The sequence below is a fragment of the Petromyzon marinus genome, chromosome 15 (assembly GCF_048934315.1).
Source record: "Petromyzon marinus isolate PM22_M1 ecotype Great Lakes invasive population chromosome 15, UKy_Petmar_22M1.pri1.0, whole genome shotgun sequence".
NCBI classification, from domain to species: Eukaryota; Metazoa; Chordata; class Hyperoartia; order Petromyzontiformes; family Petromyzontidae; genus Petromyzon; species Petromyzon marinus.
This window is the reverse complement of record NC_133681.1, coordinates 12,716,129-12,732,012: the sequence shown is the minus strand read 5'-3', so window position 1 is coordinate 12,732,012 and position 15,884 is coordinate 12,716,129. Positions and strand designations below refer to the sequence as shown.

The following is a 15,884-nucleotide window of genomic DNA, read 5'->3' as shown; positions in this document are numbered from 1 at the left end:
GATGTTAATGTGATAAATTAGAGGGCACGGAAGCGGCTATGTTAATGCGAAAGATTAGCATGATGTTAATGTGAGAAATTAGAGGGCACGGAAGTGGCTATGTTAATGTGAGAAATTAGCATGATGTTAATGTGAAACAGGGCACGGAAGTGGCTATGTTAACGTGAGAGATTAGCCTGTAACAGACTGTTGGGGCAAGTGCTGTTAGCGAGTTGCACCTATGAAGGTCGGCACGGCACACGTGGGGGTGGGTGGCCAACACCGCGCCCGGCCGCCTTTGTTTCCCCAGTAGCGATGTTTACACATCGCACCAGGTACTAATTTGAGGCTGAGTCGACCTAAGGGAGGCCCAGGACCGGTTCAGTAATGGACACGGGCAAAGACAATTGAACATGTGAAAAATTCGCACGCAAGCATAGAGCAGCTTATTCTTGGAATTACAATGAGAGAAAACAGATTGAGAGAACAAAACTCATGTTAGAGACTTCACATTTACGGTTACGACATGTTAGTGGGAATTTGGTGGTCGAGACGAATATTGGATTGGCAGCCAAAGGATGGGTTATGCCTCCCAGCAGACGTATACCCCGGAGATGGAGCGACGAAACCATCTCGTGCGCAAGCACTTGGTGGATGATGATGATGAACATGTACAATCCGGTCAAATTACAGCAAGAAACAGATTGGATTCGGTTTTAAATTCGGATTTACGATTTATTCGTACTCAGAACTATCACTGTGATCTCCATAATGGCTGGTTGCCTCCTGCTATCGATAAGAGAAACATATACTTTGGGATCTAAATATGCCTTTAAGCCATCTACAAATAAATCATTCCCGATTGTAGCGAGTTTACTAACCCTACAATCATACCCTTAGGTATCCTCCACGATTCTTGTCACGTTGCAAAAAATAAATGCTACGTTCTGATATAATTTATTCCACCATAATGCTCCGTACACGTGGAAACATTCCAATTGCTTTATATTTGAAAACAATTCCCTCCGCGTTGCCGAAGTTAAAGCTCACTTTAATATGTAACCTAACCTAAAATGTGTATATATTTACGTTGCTTTAAATCTGTATTACGATGTTCCGTATTTACCGAGGTATCTGTTTGAAAACGAGACTTTTAGTCTAACCTCGTTTTAAATGCGGTAATGAATGACTACCCAATTTTTTTTATTCTATCGTTCTTTCGGTAAAGTCACGTAGATAGAAAAAAAAATAACAATAAAGTTCCTGATGACGACCGTTTGTGTTGCGATCGAAACGTCGTGATATTTATAATAATTTTTTATTCACTTTATTTTTATTATTTTATTTATCTACGGCACTTTACCGAAAGAGCCATAGAATATTAATTCCTGCAGTCACGAAAGTTTTAAGTAAAAAACAGACTACCCAATTGTTATGGCCCACGACACGTTGCCCTGTTGTGCCCCCTGGTGGCAGTTGTCAGCACTTGGCGCTCTTGTGGTGGTGGATGAAGCAGAAAAAAAATTACTCTAATAATAATGATACCCTTCCGCCCACATACAAATATAAACCCTTTTTTTTATACATCCCATCAGCCACACGGGCCTTCTGGGAGTGCATAATTTCAGCAGCATTAACCTAACGCGTATGCGTTTCGCAGCCAATACAGTGTAATGATTTATAATTGATGTTTTGGGTTAGGCTACATAGTGATTTGACTCGAGAACCTGTATGACTTTCTCGAGCAGGGGTGGCCACACTGTAACAGACCAAGAGCCAAAAAGTCCCCGTGAGTTCTGCAAAGAGCCAACTGTATATGCATTATATCACACAACTTTCCTTCATTATTCCTTAGCTGTCAACCCCTTGTCCGTGCCTACCTTATTACAGACCAATGCATGCCTTATTGGTCTCCCCGTGCCCTTATACATCTCAACGTTCATCCTAAAAAGTCCCATCGCAATGGAGAAACACAAATAGATATTTTGTTGTTGCCGTATGGACTTGAAAACTAAAATTTCCTGTACAAGAATAGTGTAACTTTTAGATTTACAAGGGCACGGTATGCGTGCCCTTATAACAAGGCCATAGCCATGGAGTCAACATTGGGGGGAGGGGCAAATCTTCCACGGTGTCTGGGGGTCCCAACCGAGAAAAATATCTAAATTTGAAAACTCATTTCCTGCCTAAAAAAATAAAAAATAATTCACTAACACATGGGATAGACTTTTTTTTTTACAATGTATAATAATTGTATTATATTGCTCTGTTTTTACTTTTTTTTACCATTTCTTGTTTCATTGTATGTAATGGCAGAGATTAGGGATTAATAAAGTACAACCATAACCACAATCATATAAACATAAATCTATGCATTGATTTATATGAAGACAAGTCCAGATATTGTGACCAAGGTTTAGCAAATTGTTGTTTTTTCATTTACACAGCATAGCAAAAAATGTTTTATAGCAATATATTGGAGGGGGGGGGACATTTTGAGCATATTTGAATATTGGGGGGGGGGGGATATGTAGAGGACAATATGTTCTCCCCCCCCCCCCCCCCCCACAATATCTATTAGAATTACGGCCTTGCCTTATAAATCTCAAAGGTTTTAATGTTTGTAATAAGGTAGTCAGTGATAGGGGTGTTGACAGCTCTGAATGTAACCTCAGGACACTGGGACCCGGTCGCTCCATCCCAGCAGGTTGCCAAGATCGCCGCTCTGACCTCTACGGAGGCGTACGACCGTCTCAATCGCCGCGCGTATTCAGGCCGCGGCGAGCGCCGGTAACTTGTTGGCACCGCCGTCGTCACGGTGTTTTTAAAGCTGTCGATGCTAAAATAACGCGATTTAAAAAGTATCGCTTTTTGTTGTTGTTGTTGTTGTTTAACGGAGTCGCTGCGCGTCGCGTTGCTATGGTGATGCGAATGCTCAACGCTCGCTCCTCGCCGGAGTGTATCAATCCGCCGGCCGTTTCATTCATTTCGTTATTGTTAAGTTGGGAAAAAAACCAACAACAATCCGAATGACTACAAAATAGACGAGAGCCGAATACGTTTTTTTAAAATCTATTAATAAGGAATATAATTCTTACGAATAAAGCGGGGTGTTTGTGTTTTTTTTGTTTTTTCGCGAGACGCTTCAAAGGTTGGAACTATTTGCGCCGGGCGGATTGCTGTGGCCGCGGAGAAGGCGGCGCCGCGGTGGCCGCGCGTCTTCGCCGGCCGGTTAACGTCGCGGAGACGGCCGCGGTTTAACAACTTTTTTTTATATATAAATTATATTACAGTCCGAATAAATTATCGCGATAAACTACTTGCCGGGTTACACTGGGTTGTTGTTGTTGCTGCTGCTGCTACGTGCCGCCGTTCCAGCGCTTGTGCGAGGCGATAGGGGGTGAGGGGGCTGGGGGCGCCCGAGTGAGCTGGCAGCTTTTGCGGGTTTGGTCTTTCTCGGGGCCCACAGAGGCATGGGGATTCAAGTTAATGGTTTTGGTGACCCAGACGAGGAACTCGAGAGTGACGAGGAGGATAGCCTCGCTTGCAAGTGCGACCTGGGTTAGCCGTGGACTCTGTGTAAGGTTCGGGAGGGGGGGGAGTTTTGGGGACTTTGTCCACGAAACCCCCCGTCACTTAACTCTTAACACACCTTCACCCTGTCTCTAAATCGTACTCCGTAACTCTCTGACGTCTCTATCCCTGACCCTATTTCTAAAACTGACCGTACAGCCTTAAACCGGTATCTAACCATTTTTTTAATTACTTTGGTTCTTTTGTTGCTGGATTAGATTTTTTTTTCCCGCCGAGGTTGCGATCGAAACTTCGTTATATATTTTTTGCTACCTACGTGACTTTACGGAAAGAACCAAAGAGTATGGGTTCCTTCAGTTGCGAAAGCTTCAAATCAAGATTTTCTAATCCCATTACTCAAACCCTATCTAACGCAAACTCCCTAACCTTGACTCTGACCCAAAGCTCCATAACTCCCCTCTTTCAAACTTAAAACTCTCTCTGTACACATAACCGTACAACCCTAACTCTCCATCACCCTGATTTCTCCCTAACCTTGTCCAAAAACTGTTACCAACGCCATAACCATAGCCCTGTTACTAATCCTGCGTCTAACCCTGCTCCGATCCTTATTTCTAAACTTTTCAATAAACTTGTCCACTCTTGTCTCAAACCCTGACCTTAACCCCATCTTATCCTCGTATAAATCCTCGTCTATAACTCCCATTCATATTTACCTAACACAATACACTCGTCTCGAACTTAAACGTAATTACATTCTTATAATTTACGCTCATCCTTACCATTACTTTAACACTGTCTAAATGTATCCCTGAATGTAACTAAAGTCGACTGTTACCACTTAACAGTGCAGTACCTCTCAATATAACATCGTTCAATGATTGTACTGTACAGTATATGATAATTATAACACTTAACCGTAAACCCTAACCATCCCTATGCACAGAATCTAATTCTAGTTGCAATGCTTATCCCTAAACTTAGCTCTACCCCAAATGAAACGGTATTTACAATTTATCCCTAAACTTAACTCTTCACCCTTTCACCAACTTTAATTAGAGTCTGAACCCTAGACTGTTAATAGTTGTTTTGGTTGACCAGTTCTTGTGGTTGCACTGCTACACAGTGGGCACCTGCATGATCCCCCGGCACTCAGTCATTTAACATCTGCCGCGTGCTTGCTCATTGAGAGTGGTCGCCACGGTTGCTGGTGACACTTGTTAGATTACAGTTCTCCCTTTGAAAGCGAGTAGGTTCCGGGACCATGGTGCGGTTGACAGCTGAGCTGATCGGCCGGAGCGAGCAACACGTGCGTAGGAGGCGGGCAGAGCCCCTGGCACTCTACCTGGGCAGACTGACGCACCTGCACCTGGGAGAGAAGGACATCGAGCATGTGGTACTATATCAGCAGTATTGCCACCACACTACACGGCACCGTCATCGCTGTGCTGTGCTGGTCTCCGAAAAAATATTACAATTACTAAAAATTCCACCAATAACATCACCACAGACATCACCACCAACTTCTTCACAGTTACAACTAAGTATGGCTGGATTTAAAGCTTTGGTGACTGCAAGGATTCACACTCTTTGGTTTTTTCGGTAAAGTCACGTAGGTAAAATAAAATAAATGAAAACTAAATTAAATCACGACATTTCGGAGGCAACACAAGCTTCCATCTTCAGGTGGAAACCGTCACAGCAAAATTGCTGTATCAAGTCACTTGATACAAGTCACTTGATACAGCAATTGCTGCAATTGCCAAAAACAGAAACGTAACGACCGACATCAACATGAATACAATCATAATCACAATCACATAGTCATTATCACTCTATCTGGTGTCCCTGTTCGAATCCAGTGGCTGCCCTGATTATTACTGTGGGTGTAATAATCATAATACAGTACACCAAACCCTTGCCCATCGCGGGGGTTACGTTCTTGAAAATAGCCGCAAAACTCAAAGGCAAAATGGGAAAATTTAGGTTTTGTTCCCGGTTCATAATTTGACACCCCCTCCTTTTGTTTTATGTTACCCTACATTTTCTACAGTGTTGAATATAACTTGTACAGTAAATGTGTTGAGGTGTAAAGGCGATACGAAGAGCAGTCGTTGTGGGGGCTGACGCCAAACTATTTATTATGGGCTTTCCACCTAGGTTTAGGGGAAGGGGTAACACAGGACTTGGCTAAGTTAATCTCCCCAGGGGAAAGGGGATTGAGAATCCCTACACCTCCCAGGCTAACGGGCTCCTCCCACAGCGCTGACCGATGGTTCAACCAACTCGGCCAGCCGGGTAAAGTAGCCCCCCCCTAGCCTGGTGCTACTTCTCCCCTACCCTGGGTCCCCACTTCCCTACCGCTCACAAACCCGGCTCCTGGCGAAGACCCCGAACACGTTACGGGTCCCCCCTCAAATACCCCGAGGGGACATGACGTCACTCCTCCCGAGGCGAATGTGACATCCCGTCACCACTCTACTCCTCAACAAATGTATAGAATGGTCACCCTTGTAAATAAGACTATTCTGGTCTCTTGAGTTATCACGTGGTTTAACAAAAATAAACTTGGACAATTGTAAGCTATAATCAGTAACACCAATCCCAACATTACCACCGACAAGATGACCATAATTACTATAAGCATCAGTAATATTACAACAACTACCGACATCACTACCAACATCAATAAAACTGCCACCAACATCATTATGAACATCACCACAGACATCGTTAACAGTATCACTTAACTGTGTCTCTCACCATCACTATCAACTCCAGCAATATTACTACAGACATCACCATAGTCCAACTACCACAATTGGCACTTCGACAACAACATCACCGCCATCCCAACAACATCACCACCATCTAACCCCATGAGAGCACTGCTGGCTGAAGCATGTGACGTTCGTTCTCCAGGAGGATTTGTCGGCGTGCCGCAACCTTGCCGTTCTCTACCTCTATGACAACCGGCTGAGCCGCATGCCCAACCTGGCCTTTGCAAGCCACCTGACGCACCTGTACCTGCAGAACAACGCTCTGGAGCGCATGGAAGGCCTTGCCAGCCTGCGACACCTCTCCAAACTGTATGCCATCTGACGATAAACTTCTTACACCTCTGCATCCCACTTTTCACAGAGTGTGTAGGCACAGTTAGTTATGTCCTAATATTAATTGTGTCCAGGCACAAACAGCCCTTTTATCTATCCACTACCTGATGAGGGCCCCCCCCCACATAGTAGATGTGGGAGCACAGAAACATAGTAGAACATTCATTTATCTTTACTGTTCTCTGCTAGTAAACCTGCAGCCTATAATAACCTTTTCTCCATGGGTGTTTCTGATCCAAGCATTATCCAGGCCTAACTTTGCTTGATTCCTAAGAACTGACAAGATTGGCTGCATTTCAGATGACCTGGTCATAGCCACAACACAAATAGTTTTGCAATGAATAAAGAAGCCATAAAAAAAACCAACCTATCCAAGCTATACTTCTATAGGTCACAACACTGGACCAGTTATCCATCTAATCTATAAAAGTCGTCATTAACTTTCTCAGAAGCACACGAAGACTCACGAGGATCTTGTTTTAGATGTTTCGTCAATTGTATGTTGAGCATCTTTAATTTGGACACGAAACCAGAGTACTCGGAGAAGAGTTTCACATGGGAGGGTATAAAATAAAACTCTAATCCAGTAACATTTTAATGCTTGATAAATTAAAATTATATCCGTAATGCTGTGTCCACGCTGCCACGGAGCCACTTTCAGTTTGATCCTGGCATGGACCACAGGTACCTTGGAGGCAATTCCATCTCCGTGGTGGAGGGTGTGGAGATGTTGAGCGAGCTCACGGAGCTACATCTGGAGAACCAGCACCTGCCACCTGGGGAGAAGCTGCTGTTTGATCCTCGCTGCCTGTCGACCTTGGCTGTGAGTGTCACATTGTCAAGCCCACAGTGCTACCCAGCGTTTGTGCTCTACCAAAGCGTCAAGGGCCCCTATCGTGCAGTTGGGCGCAGGGTTGGGCTCAAGGGCCAATGCACCCACACGATCATGCCCTGGCAGCTGGAACTCCAGAACTGAGCCACCAAGCTCCCTGCTCAATCCGAATTGCACGCATTTGCCCAGGCCGGCTGAAGAGCCAGTCGCGCTGTCACGGAGTCGACATGGAAATGAACATGCACATCATGATGACACATCAACTTAACACCAATGTTCGTGTTCAAAGTATATGATGCAAAATGTAGTAATGTGCCCACATTAAATTTAATTAAAAAAAGTATTTGTGAAGAGCACATGCCAATAACTGTGACAATGCATTTTTTAATTAATAAAGATTGATCAGCAAATGTATTATTTTGTATATTATGGAATTAAGCAAATTATATGATTCTACGTTTAGGCTAACAGAGCAAACAAAACTGTACATACAAGACAGAAAAACAATGCAAGATGGTAAAAACAAGGTATTTTTTAAAAATCCTTGAATCACATCGTTACTTTGAACCACGAGTCTGCAAATTGCCAAAGGGACAAGTCGTTCCACCTGTATGGGCCATGGTGGGTAAGGGGGAGGTGGGAGAACGTAGCTTGACAGGCTGAGCCCTTGGAGACTCGTAACTCAATGAGCGTGAGGATTCGGCCATTCCTGGGCCATTCCTGGACCGGTAGAGCCCGATTCCCAGTGGTTGTAGAAATGATGAATCATTGACGGCAGCTCATAGTGCCAGATTTTAGCAGGCTAAAAATGTCCAAGGTTTTGCAGTCTTTGGTGACACATGCAGTTAGTTAAATTGATGGCTGGAACGTGAAGGCAACGTGATAATGCGCTAGAGTGCTGGGCACCCACCTGACTAGTCTTTTTTATGGAAAGCTGTGTCAGGTGTAAAAAGCACTGCTGTCACGTTCACCTGAATGCATCACCTGAGACCGGAATATTCGAAGCAGAATACGTAGCTCTCTTAAACGGAAGCACCGAATCACTATGTCTGTCACTGCTGGCGTGTTTCCATCATTGCCAATTTTTTGCATCACGCCATCCCTAAAAAAAGGTTATGGGAAAATATTTTTGGGAATTAAATAGATGCTGCTTCAGCAATCTTATGTAGGTAGAATGTATTTAATATCCGATATTTTGTCTTGATTTGCACACATTTTGTGATGTGTGGAATGTGATAGAGTAGGGGGAGCAGCGTGGTATAATGGTTGATGCATGGCTATGAAACTGTGAACCTGAGTTCAATTTCTGGCCACGGATAACATAAGTTGAAAGTGAGTCAAACCTGGGCGGATCAGCATGGTAAAGTATGGTTAAATAACCCTCATGACCGATACGGTGTGGGGGAGGCTATCATCCAGCAGTGGATTGACATAGGGCTGTGAGTGAGAGTGGGAGAGTGCAATTAAAAGAATAGACAATTGACCACCTACTTACACTCCCTCTCTCCCTCACTTCACACCCAGTCCCATGCCATATCCGTAGTTATGGACAAGGAGAAACCTGACTTGTCTGAAACAGACAATGGGACAAGATAACAAACGTAGAATGTACACCTTGACAAGATCTGTTTTATATGTGTTTAGCATGGTTGTTGAAATGAATATATAGTATTAAATACAAAAAAATAAGTGGGAGTTTCTGTGGACAATGTTCAACGTGCTGGTATTTTTTGCAGGTGCCCCTGTCACACTCAAAGCCTATTCTGGCTTTTATCACAATTGCCACCATCTCGGTCCCCTTGCCCCACGTTACAGGGCAGCCTGTGTGTCCTCAACGTGAGCGGGAATGGCCTGGAGGAGCTGCAGGAGCTGACCTGCTTGAGTCATATGATGCAGTTCATGGCCTGTGAAAACCAGCTCACTGACCTGCAGGTAAATGATAATAAGAATGATAACACACAGAGCATTTCTCATACATAAATGACCATGACTGAAGCATGGAGCCAAGCTCCAGTAATGCCCCTGCAGCTCAATGTGTAATGTAGTTATACTGCTCCGTTTATTTTTGTGTTTGTGCAGTATAGCTTCTGATATGTTTTCGGAATGTACGTTGTGGGAGCTTAAATTCAGTTCCTGAAGAATCTTCCTGCACCTGAAGTGAAATATTGGACATAATGTCAAACAGCATGAGGTACAACCCGAAAAGACATCAGAGATGTATAGTCGTAATCTTTCACGTATTACCCAAGAAACCTCGCTGACGCTTTCGGGGCTTATTTTCATGTTCAGTGGCCAATTGGTTTCTGAGTATTTTTTTACATGTGAGAGGCAACCAGAGTGTGCACAGAAAACTTAATTAAATAATTAAATGATGCTTTAGTGCTGAAAAGATATTTCTCCTATGATCCATTGGGGTGATCAACTAATGTAATTTAGTGCATGTTCTTTCACTAAATTATTGCAGTTGTTAATCACTAACCTTTCACAGCAAAAATATCAACTCATTTAATGCAACCATTTTGACCAAAATGTTTCAAACACACATGTTTGAGGTGAGATATAATTTTATTCATTTCTTATGAAGTTTAAATATTACTTTACATTCGTGATTTAGTCACATTAGTTTTACATGTAAAAAAAGTAGAGCCATTCATCATATTCATGATTACCATTGTCTTATCACAGATTGTTTTTAATGCATAATAGGCTAACGTTCCAGGCAACGCCCTTTCCTCACAGTTGATGGCCAATGCTTGAAATATTAGATTATAATTTTTAAAGTTACAAGGCCGTTTTAATGAGAAAAGTATTAAGTTTGTTTTATTTTACTTGTGCACCACTGGCAACGGAATCCCATATATATATATATTTTTTAAATGTGCGCAATTAAAAGTTAGTATTTTCTGTGAACCTGCCGCAGGATCTGGCAGACGTACTGACTTGCTGGCCCAAGGTTTGGAGGCTGGAGCTATTGGGGAACCCCTTCTGCCAGAAGCCCAAGTACAGGGATCGTGTCATAATGATGAGTGCTTCCCTGGGTGAGCTGCCAGTACTTGGAAAGGGGAAGCTTGCATATCAACACACCATCCTCAACATATAGAAGTAATACATTTTTTTAAAACACTAAGCCGTAGCAATTTTCTGAATGCTTCTCCATGATTAGAATTTTTTTTTAAACTCACCACCTTCATTATGAACATTGTAATTGAAATATGCGTCTTGTAAGATGATGTTAATCATGAAAATGGTGATATTTGTACGTGTACACCATTGCCAATGCAGTCCTTACATCTTCTTTGGTTCTTTCGGTAAAGTCACGTAGAATGAGAATAAAATAATAAAATAAAATAACACAATAAAATTCTCACGACGTTTCGGCCACAACACAAGCAGCCTTCTTCAGGTGAAAGAACAGAACTGCCGGGACGACAGAGCTTCAATTAACGCTGCTAAGATTCGAAGCGTCTTTTTAAGCTCGGTGAGAGGCGCGGCGAGCCTTGACTTACCGAAAGAACCAAAGAAGATGAATCCTTGCAGTCACGAAAGCTTTAAATCGAAATTCAGTCCTTACATGTTTTATTTGTCCACAATGATATGTTGGAAGTGTTTGTATACACGATAAATCCCATTGATGATTCATGCACTGAACTGTCGTTTTGCTTTCGTCATGAAAAATATTAACATTTTAAACATAAGATGCATTTGGATGTAATGGTGGCCGCACAGATTTCCCTTGGCTCACCTCTATGGACATTTACAACACGGTCTCCTGAAAACCATGATGCGGCACCATTTGTGTTGATGATGTGTTTCCCAGACATCCTGGATGGAAAGGAGATCAAAGAGAGTGCTCGCCAATTCCTCCTCAATTGGAAGGCTTCGCGGGAGGCGAAGAGGAAAGCTCATGAACAAATGTCGACATTTGGAGAATCCAGTGGAGATCTGGTTGTGCAAACAGGTGAAGCTGTGCATTGCATATCAGCAAAGCTTCATTGCTAGGGAGATAGTTTAGGAGTACAGCAAACCCTTAATATTCGCGGGTTGCATAATATAGGTTTTGCGTATTTGTTGTAGCGCTATTTCAAATTCGCGCAGTTTTTTTAAATATTGGCAGCCGTAGCATGCTACTACCCGATAAGAAGTTCTGTACTGAAGTGAGGCATGGGAGCTGCGTTGACCGTGAGTCCACGGAAAGTGCCCACGGAAAGTGCCCACGTCTGCCGCACTGTTTACAAGCGAAGTGCCTTGCTTTATAATTTTCTGGAATTATGTACTACGTTATTGATAACCATGGCCCCTGAGCGAAGAGAAAGTGACATCTTTAAAGGTAAGTTTAAATAATATCGTATAATATTCATGTATTCATTGCTATTTGCACTTTTAAATGTTTATGTTCCTCATTAAAGGTAAGTTAACACAATACCATATATTTACAGTAATTGTTAATACAGGTAGTCCTCTACTTACGATGGAGATGCGTTTCGACGACCCCATCGTAAGTAAAAAAATATCGTAAGTCGAAGATGGCCTAGCCTACCCAGGAGTCTTAAAGAATGGTGATAATTTAGAAAAACAGAGCAATTTACAGTACCGTACTGTATAAACTATATACTGTATGTATTTATTAATTACAATACTGTATTGCACGGTAAAATGTAAAGTAAAAAAAAACCAAGGTAAATTCTTAGCCTACCTGCAATTTAATAGAAAGTTTTTTCAGGAAACAATCCTATCTGCTATAAAAACTTTTAACATGCATTGAATGTATCGTATCGTGGTAACCCTAAAATGAAATCGCTAAAGCTACGTATCATATACATGCATTGAACGTATCGTTACGTATCATATTCTACTGTACTCACCAAGATTCTGTCCGTCGTCTGCATTCTTAAACGATGTTAGGTTGTTGATGGCTACATTAACTTAGTTGTCATAAGAGGAGGATGGCGATGATAAAGTTACAGTATCGTACCTCGTACGCTGCTGCGTTTGCCTGCCGCGCGAAATTTAAAATATTTTACAATTTTGTCGTATCGCTGTCGCCATCGTAAGATCGAAATATCGTAAGTCGGACCATCGTAACTCGGGGACTATCTGTATATACATACATTTTATGAATTTGTATGTTTATATGTTGAACTTTTTTCGCACCATACGTAGCCAACTGTGCCAATCGGCGATGCGTGAAACTAATATGCTTATGCCTCCGAATACTATATTTATCATAAGCTTTAAGTATTAATATTCGCGGAATTGATTTTTGCGCTGTTCTCGAGGACCGTACCCCCGTGAATATTAAGGGTTTACTGTACTTCTGTCTTGGCAATTTAGTTGTAAAAGTTAAAATCAATCTAAGATGAGACTGTGGAAGTCGACTGAGGTTGGATTCACAGTGGTAATGGTGATGTTGAGCTGGGTTACATCATTATAAAAATTAATGATGCTCGACATTACAACTGGAGATGATTGTGCCAAGGAGGAAATATATTTATAACAGCAGGTGGCTGAGGATACTATCAGCTGTGTGGTACACCATAGCTCAGGAATGTCTGAGAGGAAGACTGGTCATTGTATGCAAACATAGGAGGAGCTGTATCAGAGATAAGAGTGGGATCACGAGAGAACTTTGCCGAAGATGCCTTCATAATTATGGAGACACTTAAGGAGAATGGAGTGGTCTATGGTTTCAAAAGCATTGAAAACGTCGATGAGAGCTAAGAGTTAGAACGGCCCACATTCTGAAGAGATAAGAATGTCACTACCCACACATGTAAGAGTGGTCTCAGTAGATTTGCCTTGGCAGAAACCAGATTGCACTGGCATGTGGAGACCATAGAGGGAAAAGTGTAAGACTGCTGCAGTACACCTGTCTTGGCAAAATAGTAATACCAATTACCATTAAAACCCTAGAAATATATACTGTGTTCGTTTCTCAGTCCGCTTGTCCTGGTGAGGGTCGCGGCAGTAGCCTGTTGAGTAGGGCGGTCCAGACTCCCCTTTCCCTGTATTTCCATGAAATATATACTGGATTTCAAAAGAGATCAATATGCCATATTCTGAGTTCGTTATTGTTCAAGGTAATGGCTATGCATATTATAGTCGAGCATTTCTCAATCTGGGTCATGATCTATTGCATGGTATCTTTGTCGTTTGAGAAGGGTTGTTACTCAGTCAAATACAAAAAAGTGAAGGAATCTGTTTAATAAGGGCCCATCCATTGAGTACATACGCATGGAGGGGGGGGGGGTTAACCTAAATGCGTACGCGTGCGTATGGGGGGTCTACTGACAATGTACGTACGCATAGGAAACGGGGGGGGAGGGTGAAGCCTCGATAATACTTTGTCTACATTGGCATTCAAATTAGTTAGATAGTCTGGCGGTGGACTATCTGTTTTCTTAGACACATTAATATTATTCATCCTTGATCGTTTCTGTGTGGATTAAATATTGGCCGTTCTATAGGATTCGGGGGGGGGGTCAAGCGTACGTACGCAGGTGGGGGGGGGGGTGTAAAAAGTACGCCTGCGTACAGAGAGGGGGGGAGGGGTCAAATTCTGAAAGATTTTTGCATACGTACTAAATGGATGGCATCTAAGTGACAAAAAACTTTGAGTCCATCAGTTGTCTGAATAATTAATGCTCAGACATCTTGTGTCCCAATGCTACAAGCATAGTCAGTTAACAATGCAATACCACCCACGCTTTGCAACTCGCTGCCATGGAGGATCGCTGAGTATAAAATAGGCTCTCAAATTGAAAACGGTTTTTCGTCTTTTTTATAACAATCACATTGCAGTTATATTATCGGGATAATAATATGAAGAAAATTCCACATTATTCTTGCAGCTAGCATTGTGCCAACTTGTATCAAGAGGATGGCATTCAGAACAGCTTTAGAAGTGGCACACTTTGTATACACCTTGCAAAGACTGTTGCATATCAAACTGAAAATGTTAGTGTTTAAGTGGAAATAAGCCAAATCAAGTGAAAAAACTAATTTAATCTGATGAGTCTTTGCAGAGTCTTTTTTTGTGACTGGGCTGAGACCATCACTTGGCGACACTTGAAAAGCCAGTTTACTCATCGGTGGCTGAAATCCAGATTCAGCGGTACCAGCTCAGTGCGCTTGAAATGATATTAGCCTGCTGAGCTACCAGGCCACCTGCAATTTTTTTTAAAGTTAAAGAATTCAACATTCATTTTTGTAGGAGAGGCCCCATCTGGTGTGTGCGTGAGATCAGATAATCAGCATGTCTCAACTTTTCCCTTCCCGCAGGAGACACAGAGGCCAGGCGGCGCAGCATGCTGCTTGCCCTACCGCAGCACTACATCTGCCCACCGCTAGCCGGGAGCGTCGTCCGTCCACGTCGAGTCACGGCCCCACCACGCAGCTACAGCCTGCCAGCCATAGGCAACAACTAAACATTTAGTGTGTCAGCCATTAGCAGCAACTAAACACACAGCTTCTCAAGTACTCAAGCAACTGGCTGCTGACCATTATCAAAAACTAAACACATTCTTTGCCAACAACTTAATACAGCGTGTCAGCCATTAGCAACAACAAAGCACACACACACAGCATGTCATTCAGCATGTCAGCCAATAACTAAACAGTCTGTTGTCCATAAGCAACAACGAAACTCTGTCTTTCAGTTTTCAGCAAAATACACACACCAGCAACAACACATGGCCTGGCAGCCATCAGAAGCATTTACACACACGCAATCTGGCTTGGGAGGCAGTGTATTGGTGTAATGACCAAGGCTTTAAGGATTACAGTTTAAAACTGCTGACTTAGCAAGTTTACTGGAAGTGCTGTGATATGTGTTAGTAGTGCATAGACACAATTTACTCTTATCGTTTTTGCAACTCTAGCCTGGAATGAGAAACGTAAGGTGCACATTTTGCATTCACATTTTGACGAATCGGATGACACATCTTAATTAGTTTCTTAATTGTTTGCAATGTAAACATTGGTGTGATTTTTTTTCAATATATTAAGATGATATTTGTCGGCAATACATGAAACTGGCCAAAGATCTCCAGGGTTAAATACGATCATTTGAATGCAGATCAAGCATGACGTGTATAAGCCATTCACGAACATTGAAAGCATCCATTAAATAAGTCTTAACATGTCTCATGAATTATGTTCTTGACCTTGATATGTTGAAAGGGCTGCCTGTCAATCGATATTGGCGCTGTGGTGGAGTGATGTTAACTCCCTCACCTGGTATGAAGGAGGTTGTGGGATTGATCTCGACACTTGACGCCTATACATTTGGAGTTTGCATGTTCACCCCGTGGTTGTGTGGATTTTCCTCTGGGTACTCAGGTTTTTCCCTCCACATTCAGAATCATGCGTTCAGAGTATTTGGCTGCTATAAATGTCCACATTATAAGCCACTTTGAGCTTCATTTGTG

General features: G+C 42.5%; 1 protein-coding gene across 9 annotated transcripts; it reads left to right on the top strand.

Annotated features, from left to right (window-relative positions):
* The first annotated feature begins 1,341 nt into the window (after positions 1–1,341).
* PPP1R42 (protein phosphatase 1 regulatory subunit 42) lies at positions 1,342–15,607 on the top strand. 9 transcript variants are annotated; one of them, XM_076067290.1, is made up of 9 exons: positions 1,359–1,768; positions 2,687–2,769; positions 4,767–4,909; positions 6,436–6,602; positions 7,311–7,449; positions 9,274–9,390; positions 10,379–10,496; positions 11,276–11,416; positions 14,737–15,607. In XM_076067290.1, exons 3-9 carry the CDS (start codon positions 4,778–4,780, stop codon positions 14,880–14,882), a joined length of 960 nt encoding a protein of 319 aa, XP_075923405.1. In that variant the 5' UTR covers positions 1,359–1,768; positions 2,687–2,769; positions 4,767–4,777; the 3' UTR covers positions 14,883–15,607. The 9 variants fall into 9 exon arrangements, with proteins under 9 accessions (XP_032810786.2, XP_075923406.1, XP_075923405.1 ...); XM_032954895.2 differs by lacking the exon at positions 10,379–10,496 and having other exon boundaries at positions 1,342–1,768; positions 4,760–4,909; XM_076067291.1 differs by lacking the exon at positions 14,737–15,607 and having other exon boundaries at positions 1,343–1,768; positions 4,760–4,909; positions 10,379–10,560; positions 11,276–11,362.
* The last annotated feature ends 277 nt before the right edge of the window (positions 15,608–15,884 follow it).